The 20510-nt window shown below is 35.0% G+C and overlaps 1 protein-coding gene across 2 annotated transcripts in view; it reads right to left on the reverse strand.

The window, feature by feature from the left end:
• The window catches only part of ANGPT1 (angiopoietin 1), a 247010-nt gene that overhangs the window by 50534 nt on the left and 175966 nt on the right, over nucleotides 1-20510 (reverse strand). Inside the window, exons 4-5 of one of the 2 annotated variants that reach the window (XM_054499250.2) lie at nucleotides 20142-20371; nucleotides 1551-1678 (exon numbers count right to left, since the gene is read on the reverse strand). In XM_054499250.2, coding sequence (XP_054355225.1) covers nucleotides 1551-1678; nucleotides 20142-20371 — 358 coding nt within the window. Of the gene's footprint in view, nucleotides 1-1550; nucleotides 1679-20138; nucleotides 20372-20510 lie in introns of both variants that reach the window. The other variant, XM_054499249.2, reaches the window with a different exon arrangement.

Consider the following 20510-nt stretch of genomic DNA (forward strand, 5'->3'; position numbering starts at 1 on the left):
TCCTGCCTGTCCTCCCTCCTGTGCCCCCTCCACTCCTACATTTTACCCCCTTATAGACAACATCGAAGGTATCTTTCAAGAAGAAAATTTTGTCCCAGCAAAGGGGAAAAAGAAACCATTTAGAGCTAACATAAACAACTATTCATTATGGAAATCGAGAGAGAGAGGACATTGGTAAAAGGGAAAATAGAACTGTATCAGACCTGGACTATAGTCCAGACTTCCTGGATTGCCAATTAAGTGGCATCTGGCAAACTGGGCTCCAGGATTCATTTCCTTTGCCTATCAAAGGAGACTAACAATCAAGAAGACTAAGCAAGTTAGACTTATTTACTATGCACTACATGGAAGTGTTGATATTGCCATCAGCAGGTCACTTATTCATTTATTCCAGCACATATTTATTGAGACCTACTATGTGCCAGAAACTATGCTAGGTTCCAGGAAATCAAAGATAAAAGGCACAATCTCTGCCTTTTAGACCTCTGGTAGTGAGAAAGTCATGTAAAGTTGCCTGAGGGAATCAGAGAAGATTCCAAGAGCATTGCACAGGCCCCAGAGGAAACGGGGATAAGAGACAAGTAATTTAGGTGGGGGCATGAGGGGAGGACAGTTGTTTTATCCTGTAAGGGCACGCAGTCCTCTTGGGACCCTGGGCTTCCAGCTAAAACTCACAGACACTGAAGAGCAAGGTTCTTGCCTAATCTCACTCTCTTCGGCTGTCTCACCTCAAAACTTCCCATATACCCTGCTTTAAACAGACCATTTCTATCACTATACTTATTCAAAGCATTTTATAACTATCTGCATAATTGTCTATCTTCATTATTACACTGGAAACTGTTTGCTCTATATTCATGTTCCTAACAAATGCATGACATCCACTTAATAGTATTGAATGAAGGCATGGATGGATGATTTAATGAATAAATGGTGGAAGAGAGTATACAAAAAGAGATGTTACAGCAGGAAGATAATGTTTGCTTACTCCAAAGTTTACCTTGGGTCCTGTTCAACATACTGATGAATCCGATCCTCCAACCCACTCTTTTATGTAAATATGGAAAGCAAATTCTTTCAAGATTATGAAGTAAGATAGGAAATGTTTCTCCTATCCTAACAGGAGCAGTAACTTGCAAATAGCTATATCTACCCCTCCCTCTCCTCACAGTATTTCGCTTTGGATGATGTGTGTTCTCTGGATTGTTGGGTCTTTGGAAGATGGCTTCTCTTTCCCATACACCCACAGTAGACATGACCTCAACATGTAATCTGTACAAGGCAAACATTTATGAGCAATGGGACATCCTAGGAACACCAGGGAATAAATGCAAAATTTTGTGTGAAAGAAAAGGTATGGGGGTTGGGGATTTCTGTACAATAGGGTTTTCATCCTTTATGGACCTGGGAAACAGAGTATCTCTGGGAGAAAAAAGTTCAGGCATCTCTATATATATTTCCAGTTTAACAAGCTCACAAATCAATCTGATTATCCAGCAATTCAACTGGGATCTGGCTTACATCTCGTAAACAAACACTTCTGATTTTACCTTTTTGGGTTCTGGCATATTATTAATATAAATAGTGTAGATTCCACTTTTATTAAAACCAGCTTGATATACATCTGCACAGTCTCTAAATGGTTTCTCTTCCTCTCTTTTTCCTCCCTTTAGTAAAACTGCAAAAAAAAAAAAAAAAAAGATTGCAATATGTGAATATCAGTACCATTAGTAGCCAAATGGAGTCCAATAATAGCTAAGCATGTCTTCATTTCCTCCACACAAATGTCAATATGGCACATAGTAAAAAATCAATCATAAAGACAATACTAGATTTTGAGGTAGCTTACAAAATTAAAAAAAAAAAACTGAAGGAAAAAGCCGTAGAGCCATTTTTAACTGAATGCTTATATTTTACTTAATTTCTTAATTCTTTTTTTTTCTATGTATCCTTTCCAAAACATCAACTTAAGGAACAAATGACCTGGGCATGTAATATCTTCAATTGGTAGCAATTACGTCAAGTTTCCTGCAAAATCTCTAAGACCTTCTTACCTACATTTCACAGGAAAGTCTAAAAAAGTGCTAACACATTTTTTGAAGCAGGAAGAGATGAAGATAAATTCAAACATAAAAATGCAATATGGAAGTTTAAAACACTAAAACAATGGAAGTACTGTTTTTCTGTGACTTTATATTGAAGAGCTTCTAGAAATTTTTACCAACAAAACAAAACAAAACAAAAAGAATCAACAACTCTTACTATAATTAGATATGGGAAGTAGAAAAGAGTTTATGACCCAACTTAACTACCTACAATGAAAATGTAACCAAACTTTACTTTGTTCTGTCTTTAATGCCCTAAAGTTAAATCATCAGGCAGATGATACACAAATAAAAGAACAAACATATAAATAAGACTTTGAAATTAAATTATACAGGGGAAAGAGTCACAGTAAAGGCTAGAAGTCGAGTGAAGACAGGAAATCTATTAATAGTTAGAGACTGTCTCTACTGAGGAAAACCTTACTTTATTTACTGAGCTTTATCCATTATCAACTTCTTACAAATGAAATAAAAATGCAAAATGACCCACATTTAATAGTTCTTAGCTAAAGATATATGTGTTATATTTATAAAGTATTTATGATTTAGTATTTTCTATTATGTATTATTTTAGTAATTGGTTTTATTTAACCTTTTTCTAGAAATTAAGATTAAGACTATTTTGTTATCGTGCCCTTAAAGTTTCCTATCAATAAATATCTGCTTTCAAACACATTGAGTTATAATAGTCTTTTATATAAAAATATCAAAGGCAAACTATGAATCAGAACTTTTACATTAATTTTAAGTGATCTAAAAATCTAAAATCCTGGCCTGACTTTATACTGGGTTTCATACTAAATACTGGCCTTTAGTTGCCTAATGTTTACTAACTTATAGGTATTGAGCAGTCTAATCTTTGTGGAAATAATTACTATTTCAATATAAATTACTCAGATTTTTAAAAAATATTAAATTATATTTCAAGAAAATGAAATATTTATGTCAGATATGTTGCAATAAAAAAAATAGTACTAAAGCATTTAATAACATTATGATTTTCTATGTAGCTGAAGTCCGCACTAATGGTTTTAATGAATCATACTAATAATTACATCTAAATACCACCATCACAATTGCCATGTCAACACAAAATAAATCAACTAATTAAAGGGCTGCAGATTCATATGATAGTGAAAAAGTACTGCACAGAATGTATGCAAATAGCAATTTAAAGATGTATATATAAATGCTTACTCAAAAGCCATCTTTAATGACATTGAGGATGTCAATGGATTATATAAAGGTATCCATTTCAAAAGTATTGACGTAGTTTACTGGTATTCGTTTATTCTAACTTTACGGACTGCTATTTTTCTAAAACAAAACAAAATTTTTAAATCCCACCTACTGGATCCTTTATTCTGTTGGAAAGTTGAAAATAAACAAATTAGATGCCCAGAAAAAGAGATGTGAAGAAATACCAACTAAAATTTATGATCACTTGAGAGGACAAAAAACACAGGAAGATGCGGTCAGCAGGAACCCAACGGTAAACCCATTTTTCTCTTTTGAGAGAGAGAAAGTCATTTATCTATGGAGAAAATGCTTCTCTTGTATATACCACATCCTGCCCTCCCTTTTTAGTTATGTATGGAGAACACATTCCCTTCACTCTTGTCTGCCATCTCTCCTCCCGTTTTTGCTTTTTTTTCTCTATTTCAGGAAGTTGTTGGTGAAGGGGCTATGTGTGGGAAGAGGAAGCTATTTCACACACATTTTTAGTAACCGAGAAAAAAGGAAAAAGTTGGGTATTAACTTATTTTTGTGAAAACTAACTGTATAAATTTGTTGTCAAAACCATGAATACAAATTCTATACTTGGGAAAATGGTTTGAGAATTCTACCATCAAAAGGTACACCTAGTATTATGGTTATATTATGGATTTTTTTGTTGTTATGGTAACATATCTGAAATAGATATTGTATTTTCTTGAAATTTAATTTGGTATGTTTGAAAAATTGAGATACTTATATTCTTTCAAAAATGTCATTCTTTCCAGAAAGATTAGATTGATTGTTTTTAATTACTTACCAACTGGCAAGCATATGCCTGAAAGTTAATTTAGGCTACATTTTAGAGTAGCAAGCCATTGAAAACATTGTAAAAGTTTCAGCTTACCTTTGGTAGACAGCTTACCTTTGGTATTTTTATTATATACTACGGTTTGAATAAGGTCCCTTCGATAAGGGTAGATTGACCTTTAGAGTTTTTTTCCTTAATCTATAAAGTGAGGTAGTTATAAATACCTCTGAGATGGGTGTATGAATTACCTAACACAGTGCAAAGACAGTGAAGCATAATAAGTACTCAAGAATGGTAGTTGTTGTGGTAATGACAACACTGTTAACAGCAATATTATACTGTTACTCCTTCTTATGGAAGAGACAGTAGCAGAATGTGGAAGGCTGGCTAGTCCAGTCTAGGGGGTGTTGGATGCTGCTGTCTTCCACCTTCTAATTAAAACATAGCAGTTATAGTTGACTAGTTATATTTAGGATCACATTGAATTAGCCTCTCCTGGTCAAATTTGGCTAATTGGCTGGTTTCATTCATTGAATAAATCAGATTACACCATTGTTTACATTTAAGAAAACCCCAAAACAGGCAATCTCATCTTGCTGTATATTTTAAGCTTTACCTAAATAGTTAAGATTTAAAGATTATTTCAGATGAAATTATAAATGATTTATATGTCAACATGTTAGTTATAGAAGTTTCAATCTCATGACTTTTTGCATGACTCTTTTCTTTGTTAAGTACTGCAGAGGTCTGAAGTCCAATGTCATGCATAGATATTGTAAAACTGGACACCTAGGAAACATTCTAAAACCTAGAGAGACAATAACATTTGAATTTCCTGAAAATTGCAAATGTCAGCACCAGTGATAAGTTTTGTAGGTGGTCTTGAGCTTCAGTTAGATAGAAGATAGAAATTGGAGGAATATTTAGTAAATGACACAAGACAGATAGATACAATAGACTTGATGGGGCTGAGAGTAGTGGCTCATCCTATAATACCAGTGCTTTGGGAGGTAGAAGCAGGAGGATCCCTTGAGGCCAGGAGTTCAAGACCAACCTGGGCAGTATAGTGAGACCATATCTCTTCAAAAATTAAAAATTAAAAAAAAAAGTCTGGACTAAGATTTGATGGAAGAGTAAAAGAAGCATCACTGGACAGACATCGGGGGGAACCTTCCGGAGACCTAAAAGAGGGCTGTATCTATCTCTCAAAGTGGTTTAAACTTTTTATAATAATGAACTGATTTGAAGCACGAGTTAAAAGGTTGATCTTTATGTTCAAACTTCTTTCTTTAACCAGATATTCTTATTTTTCTCTTCTTATTCTTTAATTTCTGATGAGTTCATCTTCCCTCTCACTGAGAATTTAGATCTCTGCCATTCCTATCACTGCTTCCCTAGCCTCCCTTTTCTTTCTTCTTAGCCTCGATCCCAGAGTCAGGAATTTAATAATGGTCCATTTGGCATCCCTGGTCTCTCCATCCATTGTCCTTTCATCCACTCACCTTTGCATAGGTAAATCCCAACCCCCAGATGGGCATTTATTCACTTTCTCAACCCCCTTGTAGACTGCAAACACTGAGTCATTTGTAATAAACTTTCTAAGACATTTCCTGTAGAGTGTATTGCAAATGTTTCTACTGTTTTAAAAAACTAAATCTTATCTTCTTTCACTCTTTATAAATGACCTTTATGGTTTACTATGAAGATCAAAGCCATTTGATATGTCTCCTCCACTCCCTTCCTCTACCCTGCAGAAGTTGTCTTTGCCTATCTTTCCCCTCACCTTTTGTGTTGACTTCTCCTAGTCCCTTTCAACTTCTCCAGTTGTTTTTTCTCTTTCCTCTTGTATCGGTTTATTTTCCTCTCATCACCTACCATATAGATGTTCACTAAGATTCCATTCTTGGATCTCTATTTCTTATACATCTGTTCATTTTGCAAACTATCCATCATGGCTTCCAACTGCTGCACAAAAGATTTCTAATATACACAGGCACTTTTTAACACTGAGTATTTGCCTCTCTCTTTACCTTCAGATTCATATATCTACTTGCCTGTTAGGCAGTCCTTCCTGCTACATCAACTTTCATTTGTTTAATGTTACATAATCTTTCCTTCCAAACCGTATGTTTGCTCTTTCCCTTATTAGTCCCACTATCCTTCTCCAGTTTTTATCAGTTAAAAATTAATGAGTGTTAATTTTTTTCTAATAAGACAATTAGAGTATGGCTTTTCCATTTGTCCCTCTGCTTCTTATCCTCTCTTAGCTCAATCAACCTATGTTATTAATTCAACAAATATTGATGGACATTTGCTATTTTTAAGACTTTTCCTAGGCAATAGAGATACAGACATAAGAAAGCCCAAGCCTGCCCGTCATGTGATCACAGCCTGATGCGAAAAAGATCTTCCATGAAAGCTATACCCGTGATTAGTAACTTTTATGATAGGACAAAACTCAATTCAAGGTGGCTTAAGCAAAAAGATAATTTATTGGATCATGTAACTAAAGAATCCAATGTAGAACTTTAAGTAAGTCATGATAAGGTTTCAGACAATGTGACCAGAAATTGGTTTCTTAGTCTTTTTCTTGACCCACTTATTCTTGGCAATCAACCTAGTCACGAGATAGCTGGCAACAACTTGTAAGGCTATAATGTCACCAGTTTAAATACAGCACCAAAGAGAGAGAATATAGACAATTTTTATCTTAGAGGTATGTATCAAGCACATTGGGAACATGCAAGAATATACTCCATCTGCCAGGTGGACACCAGGAAGTCTACCTAGAAGAGATAACAGTTGAAAGAATAAAACATATAGAAAAGCTTATCTGACCTAAATTTAAGAGCCTGGTATGCTAGTTCAAAGACTTTGCCCACACCAATATCAGCAAATAAATCTAGAAAGTCCTAGGAAGGAATCATTATTCATTCTTTTCATTTAGCCTTATCTATACAACCAAATCTTTGTCATCTAAAGGGATAGAATAGAGACACAAACAGGTGCATGTCTGTCTTTCACCAGCCAACATTCAGTCAATAAGCAACCTGAGACCCTGATGCTAGCAGCTGTTGACTTTATCCTGATCTTCCCGTCCTTTACCCAACCAATTTAAATCCAGATGGTGCATCTGCCACCAGACCGACTTCAGGGGAGGACCGTGAAAGCTGAGGCAGAGGGTCACTTCAATTCAGATGAACCCTCAAGAGAAAACATCCTGGAATGTGGAACTGGTAATTATGAGCCTCAGCAACGCTAGCTGAGAACACAGAAGGCAATTAGCCTTGCTACCAGAGACAGGGTAAAAAGCCAAAGCCCTTTCTCTTACCCATCTTCTGATGAGTTGCTATAAAGAAATCAGTTCTTCAATTGTTCTTTTTAAACCTTAAATACGGCTAATGGTTCATGTATTTCCAGTATTTATCAAACATCAGAATACATGTGAATCAGGTTATTTGTTCAAGGATAGTCCTTGAGACATCATTATTAGGGAGATCATAGCACTAGAAATTGACCCTGAACCTGTGATTTCAACACAACAGGTCACTGAAATTAACTGAGCATATAAAGGAAGGAAACAGCACATCTGACAAGGTGCAAACAAGCAAACGATTGATTGATTAGATTTTGTGCTTTTCAGCCAGGTGTGTGGGCATTTCATAGAAAAAAACATTTTGAAGACACTCTGGAATCCTAATTTATTCGAAAGAATCTTTAAAAGTGGAAGAAGGTAATGTCTTGCGTTTCAAGGGTGTGGAAGAATTAAAAGATTTCCAGGCAGTCCAAGTTTCAATATTTTATGGGTGGGTATAGGGGTGAGGGATATTTACCAATGACTTTATAAATACATATACAAATATATATATAGCTACACAAATACATACAAGCTGTATGCTTATAAATGGAAAATGTTGAGGTTGGTATTTTTTCTTATAGAAAGCATATGCATACAAACCTAAATATCTGTGGGCTGATATCTCAGCATGACTGTTTTTAACCTACGAAAATGGCAATTGAATATGGTTATATGTGTGTGTGCATGTGTGTATGTCTGTGAGACAGTATAACAAACACATATATTCTATTCTTAAATACTCAATTTGAAGTCTTTGATTAACTAAAAGTGTACTTTTTTATTTAAACCAACTACTTCTTTTTTCAAAGTCCCTCTAACCCTGGTATAAGGTAACACTTGAACATCATTTATCTGGTGAATTATTATTTTAATGAAACATTTTTTTTAAAAAACTGCTTTGCTCTCATTTAAATTATTTATATGTAATTTTATAGATAATCTATAAAATCTTAACTACCATTTTTTATGGAACTATAATAATCATGATCATAATAAAATCAATTAGCATTAATTGAACACTTACTATGTGGTAAACTCTGAATTTTGTGTGCCAAGTATGTTTTACATGCTTCATTTTGTTCAATCCTTATAAATATCTTATGAGGAGTATTTATCAATATATTGTTTTATATGAGGAAGTTGAAGCTCAGAAATGCTACTAACTTCACCAAAACTTGTAAGTAGTAGAAATCTGACTATAAAGCTGAAAATCTTAACTACGTCTTACTGGCCTTTGAGTAAAGTGAAACCCAAATAGAACTTCAGTGAGTCATCTGTCACAGAATCCCCAGCAATACTTATCTCTGCTGACAAGGGCACACCCAAGGTCCTGAGTTATTCAGTATAAGCCTTAAGTCTGAAAGGGTACAGCCTCGTCTCATGGAAGCTGGATGTATGGGAAAAGAGAGAGGAGGCAGCAATGACAAGAAAAAAGGATATGTTGACGTGAGGATAGCAGAGAGCAATAGGCAGTAGAATTGTCTGAGACGGAAACCCTCAGCAGAAAAGTGAAGCCGTGACAGCCCACAATGTCAAGAGCTAACAGAGGATAAGGAAGTGAGAGGTCCCAAAGCAGCCATATTGGATTTCATCATGTCCATACCCTAAAAGTCACACTGACTCAGGATTTACCCCCATTAATCTTAGGTATTATTCTCATAAGCCTGGTAGATGGTCTCCCAGCCTACGGACTATTTGCTAGAAGCTTCAAAGACAGAGGATAGGCTGGCTGGGTAGTGAGAGTGGGAATGTGTGTGTGTGTGTGTATGTATGTGAGAGTGTGTGTGTGTATGTGTGTGTGTGAGTGTGTATGTATGTGAGTGTGTGTGAGTGTGTGTATGTGTGTGTGTGTATGTGTGTGTGTGTTTGTGTTCATCTTCTAGTATCAGGCATGAAGACAAGAAGTTAGATCATTGAAAGTTTGTGTGTGTGTGAGGAAAAGACAGAAAATTTTAAAAAGTAGGCAAAAACTAAGAAATGATAAGAATTTGGGCATTGAACAATATAAAGGGGGCAAACTATATGCTTTTCCAGAGGCATCATGGTATTATGATGAAAATTAATTCATATGGATAATAACAGATTAAATTATTAGAAAAAAGCCATAATTTTATTCAATTTTCTCTTCCAAAAAAAGAGAGGAGAGGATAAAAAATGCAGATAATTTTTCATCACATTTAAAAATTTTCATAAAATTTTACTAAAGGGATACATTTTAATTATCTGAAGAATATATTGTCCATGATGTATAATTGCAGATATACAAATTTTCAATAATATTACGATATACATAAGACATAAACTCTTACGTTTATGTAGAGATGCAAAGCATCCTATGTCATAAGTGTAGCTCTAATTTAAAGTCTGTTTTAAAGTGGAAGAATAGTTAAATATCAATTCTACATATTTCTATTGTAGTTTGATTACTATGTTCAAATAAATTTTGCAATTATCTTCTAATGTGAAATGAATCTCATGTGTATAACAGTGTATGTTCAATGCCTATTACTACCTAAAGTAATCAAGAATGGGGAAAAAGCCGGGCGCGGTGGCTCACGCCTGTAAACCCAGCACTTTGGGAGGCCGAGGCGGGCGGATCACGAGGTCAGGAGACCGAGACCATCCTGGCTAAAATGGTGAAAACCCGTCTCTACTAAAAATACAAAAAATTAGGTGGGCGTGGTGGCGGGCACCTGTAGTCCCAGCTACTGGGGAGGCTGAGGCAGGAGAATGGCGTGAACCTGGGAGGCGGGGCTTGCAGTGAGCCGAGATCGTGCCACTGCACTCCAGCCTGGGCGACAGAGTGAGACTCCGTCTCAAAAAAAAAAAAAAAGAATGGGGAAAAATACTTGACTAAAAGGTAAAAATGGAAATACACACCATCATTGTTTAATCAAGTAAGCTTTCATTTTACTTAAAATTAATTTCTGTGTTTTCCCTTTGGGCACCCTGTTGGGCAGTGATGAATGCTGTATGGCCCTTGCCATTTGTTCAGGAGCTCATTTTAGTCACAAAGACATTTCAGGTGTTTCATGTGTGTTAATTTCCCATATAATTTTTTTCAGCCTGGCTACAATATATTGATTTTGTACAAAAGATTTTCCATGCATGTGGGAAAGCTTAAGGGGTATCTTTTGTGCTCTGCTATGAGCAGACAAATATAATTTATTTCAGCAACAGCCATTAAAAATGGAATGAAAGTCCTTGGACAATGCTGTAAACATAGAAAGAGGTTGCCAGATGCTTTTGAAAACTGACACATACACAAAACTCCACTTTGAAGTTTTAAGTAAATAAGTCCTGACTGTCACCACAAGTAGGTCACCTTGATTCTTACTCTTGTGGTGTAATATACTTGAAGAACAGCACTTGACTACCAGCCCTGGCTCTACATGGGCTTCTCCTGTGAATACAGGGCTTCACCAGTTATTAGGAGTGACACAAAACCAAGAGAGAAAGTTGGAATGTTTGATATGAGTCATAAAGTATGTGGGTTTGTGTAGGATACCAGGCAAACTCTAAGGTGTGCCATACTTCTATGTTAAGCAACCTGACAGCAGAGCTGGGACTAGAACAGAGATGTCATGATTCCTGCTCCTTCTAAACCACCATGCCTGCCCTCTCGATGGTATACACCTGCTCTCAGATACTGGAGAGAAACCATCTCAATCTATAATTCCTAGCTCTAGAGAGATAGGTTGGAGAATTAATTATGATTAAGATTAGGTTTGTGTGTGTCTGTGTGTTCATGAGGCCTAAACAACTGGCAAAATCTCCCTTTAGAACTAAATTTCCACTTAAAATTATACCTAAATTTCAAACTCACTATTCTAAAGGACGTCATCCTTTGTGAAATGGAACGTTCACACCTAAAAATAATTAAGATAATTAAGATACATGCAAACATGTAATAAATAAACAAGTTAAAAGTGGTCTGACATTTGATATTACATTTGATAATTTGACTTATTCATAAATCCATTAAAAAGATGAGTAATTCTTTGTAGGTTACATATTAATATGACTCCTTAGCAGACATAACCCCACTCAGAATGTGAACACCCAAACCAGTACAAGCATGAGATTCCAGTGTACTTAAAGTTAGTTTTCATGTTGATATCCTTTGGTTGATAATAAATTATGAGTTCCAATAGGAAGCTAAAAATGTTACTAGTGTTTTTTTGGTTTTTTTTTTTTTTGGTTTTTTTTTTTTTGAGACAGAGTCTTGCTCTGTCTCCCAGGCTGGAGTGCAGCGGCGGGATCTCGGCTCACTGCAAGCTCCACTTCCCAGGTTTCTGCTGTTCTCCTGCCTCAGCCTCCCAAGTAGCTGGGACTACAGGCGCCCACCATCACTCTCGGCTAATTTTTTTTTGTATTTTTAGTAGATACGGGATTTTGCCGTGTTAGCCAGGATGGTCTCGATCTCCTGACCTTGTGATCCGCCCGCCTCGGCATCCCAAAATGCTGGGACTACAGGCGTGAGCCACCACACCCGGCCAAAATGTTACTAGTTTCAAAGATTCTTTGCAATTGACTTTTAGAAAATCTTATGCTAAAAATAAATATTTGTTTATACACATTTAAAGCTAATTGTACAGTTGCAGCATTCCCCAGGTTTTACCTTTTTTTTCTCCCTTCTTACAGTATAAAAAATTTCATGAGGTTTTCACTCTATAGTTGAATGATGTGTACATATTTAATGCCGTTAACAAAACATTTTTTCTTACTGTCTCTCAGAGTAATTATAGGTGTCATTTGGTTCAGTGTAAAGTACCATATCTTATCCGTGACTAATGTCTACTGTTCTGTTTTGTCCCTGGTTTAGAAAATATCTGTTGAATTTGACTTGAGTGTGGATGAGACCAGGAAATGACTTAGTTGAAAGTCTATTCAAACTATTTGTGCTTCTTCGCTTCAGCCAACCAGGCTATGAAAGTATAAGGGAAGAAGGATGGAGTTTGCTCATGGTAATATTGGAACATCAAGGAAACACTCTTTTTGTGGCCTTTTACCCCTGTAACTTCCAAGCCCAGCTGGAACCAGGAGATATCCCTTTTCAGATAGTTCATCTTATTTCTGAAGTTAAAAACTCCAATTCCAAATGAGAATTAACCACAAAATTTCAAATCTCCCCCGAAAGATGGGGTTTAGAAATAGTTCATGGGAGAGGTCAAGGACTATGTTATTTTTTATTTTGTTATCATTAGTTTGGCTATCCACTATTCACAAATTTTTTTTACAGAAATTATGACTTTTCTAAAAGGCAGATAACACGCTCCATCAAAAAGGAGAAATATACCATTTCCAAAAATAAACAGTCAATTTTGCCTTAAGCCATTGGGTTTTATGAAAGGAAGTGCTAGATAGTGTGGTCCATTTTAAGGAAATTGTAACTGTTTGACATATAATTTTCTGTCAAGATAAAGCATTTCCCTCATTAAATGGAAACAAGTACTCACTGTAGTGTTCAGCAGATGACTTCCTGTATTTTTCTTTCTCTTTCTACCTAATCTTAAATTGTGCATTACAAGCAGTAAATGAAAAACCAAGTATTTTACCCAGTCAATGAAACTGATATATTCCATTTTTATCAATGTTTATATGAGTGACATTCAAAAAGTTTTAATTTCCTCCCATCACTTGTGATGTTTTTAGAGTCATTCTTAACTCAAGGGACTTGCAGTTCAAACTATCTCATCCCTTACAGAATGATATAAACTTCATAAACTCAACAGACACAGCATGGGAGGTAAATTCCTTTCAGATGGTAGAATTATTCTGAGAATCAAGCCAAATGACTCCTCAGCACTGAGAAGAAAGCAAATACCTAATTTCCCCCTTTAAGAAGGCTAGAGGACCCAAAATAATGATCAAATGTTCCATACCACTGCAATCGGCTTCTGGGAAAGACACTTTAGCTCAAACAGTGGTCACTTAAACATTTGTAGTATCAGCCATTATGTCTTTGTGATAATGTGAAAGAATTTTTCAAAATGAACTTCATGAGAAGCTCCTATGAGTTGAAATTTGTACTTCTTATAAGAGAATTAAGTACATAAACATGTTCATGTCTCTCAGTACTTATTTTTAAGTTTCCTCTACTCCGTGTGCCTCCCTACTTAAAGTTGTTATCTGTCCTTTCACATTCAAGTTTCTTGAATGTGGGTATATAATGATTTCTGTTCTTACTTCCTCTGACTCATTTTAGTCTTTGAGATATGCAACTGAGCCATGTAGCATACCAAACCTCTGCATATAGAAGATTCACTTTTTAAAAATTTGACTGTCATGCTTACTTGCCACTGAAAAGAACATCCTTCATATCTGTCTTTTTTTTTAAATCTTCCCAAAACACTGCTTACTACTGTTTTTCACACTAAGTCTATATTTTTCTTTTGGTCTCTTTTTTTTTAACCTGTCCCTTAAAAACCTTCAAGTTTTTCGTCTTTGATTTTACACTGTCATTTTTTCATACAATGCACTCATAACTTTGGTATGTAAATGCTCTCAAATTGTACACAAATGTGTGCTTGTATCCTTGCATTCTGGGGTTGGAGTAAGTGGAAAGGAAAAATAGCCATTTGCATCTGGTTTTCTGATGGATCTGTGACCCCTACATGAATAAGAGCCATTGCTTTATATGCACTTTCTATGATTTTACCTCTTGTCTCCTCTGAGGACACATCATTGTTCTTCTAGAATCCGATTTATCTGCCTGCCAGACTCTGTCCCACAGGCTACTCAGTCAAAATGTCCCAAACTAAAACTCGCTATTTTTTCCCTTCCAACCTATTTCTTCTCCCATGTTGCTGGTTTGAAAGAATGTGATCTATGCTCCCTCAGTTGTTTAACCTAGAAATGTGCAATTGGTATTAGATTAGACTTCTAGGAAGTCATTATTTCTTGCTGATTCTAATGTTTCCATTCTTACAAATTTCTTCCACTTACTTTTCCATTTACCCCTGTTTAATATGGACCTTATTATTTCTTTCCTAGAGATCACTTTGAAATTCTGACAAAAATCATCAACTCTACCTTCCCTGTCCAATATGGTGCAGCACGTAATGTACAGTATTCAGAACAAGACTCTGGGTTCAAATCTCAGCTTGCTCACTTGCTAGTAGTGTGATATTTAAGCATTATTCACCTCTCTGTGCTTAGCTTACCTTTCATATAGAGTTGGTAATAGTACCTATCATACAATGTTACCAGAATTAAATAAACTAATATATGCAAAGGTCTCAGAAGACTGGCTTGTGTTAAGTATTTGCTGATATTATAATAACGGTAAAAGCACCCATCTGGTCCCCTACTCCTGGCTTCTCAGCTTTCCAGTATATTTTTCCTACATTGTCACTGGGAAAATTTTTCTAAAATGCAAATATCACCATTATCCTCATACATTGACAATGACTGCTCATTGATTTCATAGAAAAAATGTGGCCTTTTTGGTCTTCCTCAGATCCTCTCTCTAAATTCATTTTAAGACTTAGGCTACAGCCCGCTCCCATGACTTCTGGAATATATACATGCCGTTTGTACTCTCTGGTGTATCCTTTACTTTCTTCAATTTTTAGACTTAACTATCATCTTCCCACTAGAACAAGCTTGCTTATGTTTTAATCCTAGATCAACGATTTCCAGCTTTGTAACTTTGGGCAAATTCTCAAATTCTCTGTAGAGTTTATAAAATGATGCTAGACATGGTAACTCCCTCATGTTGCTGTTGTAAGGGCTAACACATGGAAAGCCTAAGCAAACTAGAATCATAATAAGGATTCAGTAAAATCCCCAAGAAAACTCTAGAGATGCTGGATTCTGCCCTTATCCTTCTGTTCCTGCCATGATTTTAATATTTCTCTGAGAGCTTTGCTGGGGTCCAGGCACCCTAGGCTCACTTCCAGCAAATAATTCTGAAAAATAATTGTTTACTTGTTTCTTTCCTATTAAACCCTAGGTTCCTTAAAGCCACAGAATGAAATACGTCTTTTCTTCTTCCCAGTAGTCTGAGCAATATTTGGCACATTATAGAAGCTTACCAAATATTTGTTAAATAAAAATGAATAAATATCATTTCCCCAGAACAGAACAGTTGCGGCAGAACTGTTTTGAATGAACGGATAAATTTATGAACCACATCTTGCTATAGCAGAAAAGAGCTTCAAGCTGATTTGGGCAGTGTGAGACAATCAGACTATGTAAGTTTATAATACAGTTTAAATACTTTTTTAAAAAACTTTTTCTTTTTTCCTTCCTTCCTTTTTTTCATGCTGTGTTAGTAATTAAATTCCCAATTATATAACATATTTGCCATGTGTATGTTCAACTTGTGATGATATTTTAGTCACCACTGTACATAGATAACCAGTGAATTTATTTTTATTTTTATTTTTTTGAGACAGAGTCTCACTCTGTTGCCCAGGCTGGAGTGCAGTGGCGTGATCTCGGCTCACTGCAACCTTTGCCTCCTGGGTTCAAGCAATTCTCCTGCCTCAGCCTCCTGAGTAGCTGGGATTACAGGCACGTGCCACCATGCCCGGCTAATTTCTGTATTTTTAGTAGAGATGGGGTTTCACCATATTGGCCAAGCTGGTCTTGAACTTCTGACCTCAAGTGATCCACCCACCTTGGCCTTCCAAAGTGCTAGGATTACAGGCATGAGCCATCGCGCCTGGCCAACTGGTGATTTTTTAATAGTCACAGTAACTGATTATTCTCCCCTGAAAGATTCCTAACCTTGTTTGTATGCCATTATTAATGTAAGCTACTTAATTCCAGCAAATATTTAATTTTGGTAATTTTGAATTGCCAAAAACATGAAGCAATCAGCTGAGCTTTGACATTGTGATAACACTGAGGGCAATATTTCTTCAGTGGATAATGTTTCTAAGAATAAATGTGGTCCAATGTTTGCAGATGAAGGTTAGACAAAAATAAATGTGTTACTCAGAGGCCTTACAAAATGGATGCAATTCAGTTTGAATTGACTTTTTGCCTAAGACACCACTATTGTCTATTAGGAACAAGAAGAGGAAAATTTGGTGAATTATTTCAGAGAATAATGTGTTTATTAGTTGTCCTTCTTAAAAGTATCTCACAACATCAGATGTGTTAGTAGAAAAAGTGCTGTGAAACTAAATAAAAGCACTCTCTGAATGCAAAGATAGATTTACAGTTTCTGGATCAAACAAATGTTTGGAAAAAAAGTGCATGTCTAGCCAACACTTCCTAGGATTTCTTTATCATATAACTTTAATGCATTATAGGCATTTTAGAAGGCATTAAAATAAAGATAATTACAATTATTTTAATGTTTACTATGACTTAACACAGAAGCTATATGTTTTATACTAACCTCTTTTAATTTTTCAACATTTAAAAAATTAATTCATTTACTTGTTTATGTATGTATTTATTCTAGGCCCTCTATTTCTTTTTAAAATTTAAATTTTATTTTTAATGACAAATAATAACTGTTTATATTTATGGAGTAAAACGTGATGTTTTGGTACATGTATACCAAATTAGCAGAATGATCAAGCTAATTAACATATCCATTACCTCACATACTCGTCATTTCTTTGTGGTAAGAACATTTACAGTCCCCTTTTTTGGCAATTTTGAACTACATAATTGACAAATAAAAGTTGCATATATTTATGGTGTACTACATACCCACTGGGTAAATCTTATGATCCCATTTTAGAGATCAGAAAATGGAGGCCAAAAAAGCTGCCTGGATGACTGTCAACACTCAAACACTCTGGGGCATTGTATTTAAACATTTTCTGCAAAAGAAGTTTTGCTTGCAAAGCACATAATGAATGTACTTAACTGAATCTTGTCCATCGAAGGAGAAAGAAGAAACTAAAGTTTAATGAATCAACTGTGTCTTCAGCAATGTGATCTTCGCTTGTATATTGAGCATCTAATGTAATTATTTCCCTATTGTGGTGAAATAGACAGAATTCTCCTGACTTTATACATGATGAGACAGCTTCATTAAGGTTAAACTGGTTGCCAATGACAGGGGAAGCTCATTAACATTTTTTTAATCTGGCCTTGCAGTATTATATTCAGGCTGTCTCCACAAATTAGTGGGTCAGATTGAAACCAGAAGACCTTTAGGGTCAATTAAAATGTTTGGCTTTTTGGATGATGACACAGCTCGTGTTTTTTAAGACCTTGTAGAATATCTATATTTGAGCTTTAAAATGAACATTTTAGAATATTTGATGCATTTATTGTGGTATGTTTATTTTGAAATATTTGCATATATATAAATTTATAAGTAAAATATTTACATATAATCCTTCAATAAATAATAAATTTATATGATATATAAATTTTGGTCATAAAACAAAGAAAGGCTTTACCAACGTGTTTTAGAATTTGAATAAAAGTTCATTTTAATAACTGATATTCAATCTAGTATTATGCTATTAGCTATTTAAAATTTTAAATTCACCATAGCCAAAGACTATGGCTCCAGTGAAAATAAAGATATGCAGACAATGAAAATCTTCATGAAAACAATATGAGAACCACTTTCCATTTTTGTGTCTCTTATGAGTTCTAAAAATAACTAAATATTTAGTTAGAACGCTTAACAGTAAGATTAAAGAAAAAAGAGATTAACAAGAAGCAAAATCTATGATCATGACAGCAGAGAACCCATTGGAAAATTAGGCAATTACCTTAAATTATGATGGCAAATCCTGTAGTTAAATCAAGATTCATTTTAGAGTTTTGTCATTAAAAAGAAAAGATATCTAGAGGCCTGGAATATTTAGACAAATTCAGTTTCTATGATTATTATTACTATTTTTTGGATATACTACATCATAGAATAGACAGTTACTTTTTTCACTTCCTGAATGGCTATTAAGGGTACCATCTATCATGGCTATCCTCATTTCTCAAAAATGTTTCTTAAATTGAACAGCTGTTTGCTTCCCTGATATTGCACCCAAAGTTCAAACCTAGCCAGAATATTTACTTTTAAAGTCACACCCTCTTCCTCTAAAAACTTAAAGCCACATTTATTAGGCAAATACTCAGAAAAGAAGTTAAATTATGATAAGTACACAGACATATGAGCTCTGTGAGAATCACTAGGGCTTGACATCTCTAAAATCATGAAATAAAAACCACTATTCCACTCCATGTGCTTTAAGTCTTAGGATGATAAGAAAAATGTGTTTTCAATCTTTCCCAAAATGTATTCAGCTCAATATGAGAATAGATATATCTCATATTAATACTTAATTGTTAAATACTCATGAGTTCTATTAAAATTCTCTGGCAAAATACTACCATGCTTTCCTTCCAGTGGACTCTAACTCAAGATTTTGGCAGAGTCTGACTGATTAGCAGGCTTTTCCCTTCCCAATCACATTACTGAGCACACCCAAATGGAGCTCTGGGAACTCACTGTTTAAAAAATAATACTTTACAAAGTATATTAAAGGCTTGTTTAGACTATCTAAAGGAGATATAACTCGAGGTAATGGAGTGTAATAGAGAAATGTGAAATGTCTTTAAAACAAAATCACTTAATATGGAGTTATCTTCCCTATTCATAACTATAGATGAAAGCATTAAATTGAACAAATTTGTCACATAGCTCAAATCCACTTTTAAATTAAAGGAGCCTCCCCATGCGTACGTTGCATATGCTCGCTGAACCACTTCATGAATGATCACATAAGCCACAGCTTAATAACAACAACTTTCAGATGTAAGTGGTATTCTCTTTCACTCATCACCATTTACAATTCCATCTTCATTCAGAGAAAGGCTGATTAGAGAAATACAGAAGATGACTTCAAGTTCCAAACTTTGAAGAGCTCTACTGAGGCTCACTAGAGGTTCTGCTTGAAGGAAACAGGTGCAAGCAGAGGCATTCATTCAATAATTGTTAGGTGGATGGATGGATAGACAGATGTATGCCTTCTAAAGAAACACAGGGTTGTGGATATTCCCAAAGGTTAAATGGCTCCAGACATTCTAGTGATATCAAAAATTTGTATCTCCACTGTCACAAAGACACCCCAGAATTAATGTACCTAAATACCCTGATTAAATCTATCCTGCACAGGACTAAGCACAAGTGATCTTAATAAATATTTTTAATAACAATAATCCTGCCTCACTCATAATACTTGTTTCAAATAGTCTGTCTCCTTTTCTCTGCAACCCACAATTTCCTACCCCATTCCCTTTAAAAGGAAATAAATATTTGTTTAAAAATGGAAATCCTCCTGAAACTCTCCCAGCACTATGAACTAATTTTTAACATTGGCTCATCTCTGCCCTATATATAGTTAAGTGTCTAACACCATAATACCAATTATTTATTCACGACAGTATCACAGATTTTATCTAAGGTTAAAAAGACAAAGAAAGAAGAAATTAGAAAGCTCTTTCAGAAAGACATTGTGGATTCACAAATTTAAGCTTATGAATACGTTCTCTAGGTAGAAACATGAGAAAATTATCAACATAACTTCATAAATGATTCTAACCATAAAGTTCTTCTGTTGTTTTTTACACAGCAATCAATGCACTGTAGAAAGCTATATTGAGTATTTACTTGATCAAAGGAAATAAAATACTAACAATACCAAAGTGAGGAAGACATTCTTACCACCTTCTTTAGTGCAAAGGTTGACAAGGTTGTGGACTGTGTCCATCAGCTCCAGTTGCTGCTTCTGAAGGACACTGTTGTTAGTGGTAGCTCTGTTTAATTGCTTTTCCAGCTCCTGGATTATATATGTTTGACGAGTAACCAAGCCTTGAAGGTTCTCTTTCTCTTCCTTTAAGGTGTCCAGCTCTTCCTTGTGTTTTCCTTCCATTTCTAAGATTTTATGTTCTAATAAACTACAAGGAAGTGAAAATAAAACAGATTTGAAAAAATGTTATACAAAAACCCCTTATAATTCAATTGGTTCCTGAATTTAAGATGAGAAATTTTATATTTCACTGTAAAAATATTTTTAAGTGAGAGACTTAAGAATAT

This window comes from Pongo pygmaeus, chromosome 7, assembly GCF_028885625.2.
Source record: "Pongo pygmaeus isolate AG05252 chromosome 7, NHGRI_mPonPyg2-v2.0_pri, whole genome shotgun sequence".
Classification (NCBI taxonomy): domain Eukaryota; kingdom Metazoa; phylum Chordata; class Mammalia; order Primates; family Hominidae; genus Pongo; species Pongo pygmaeus.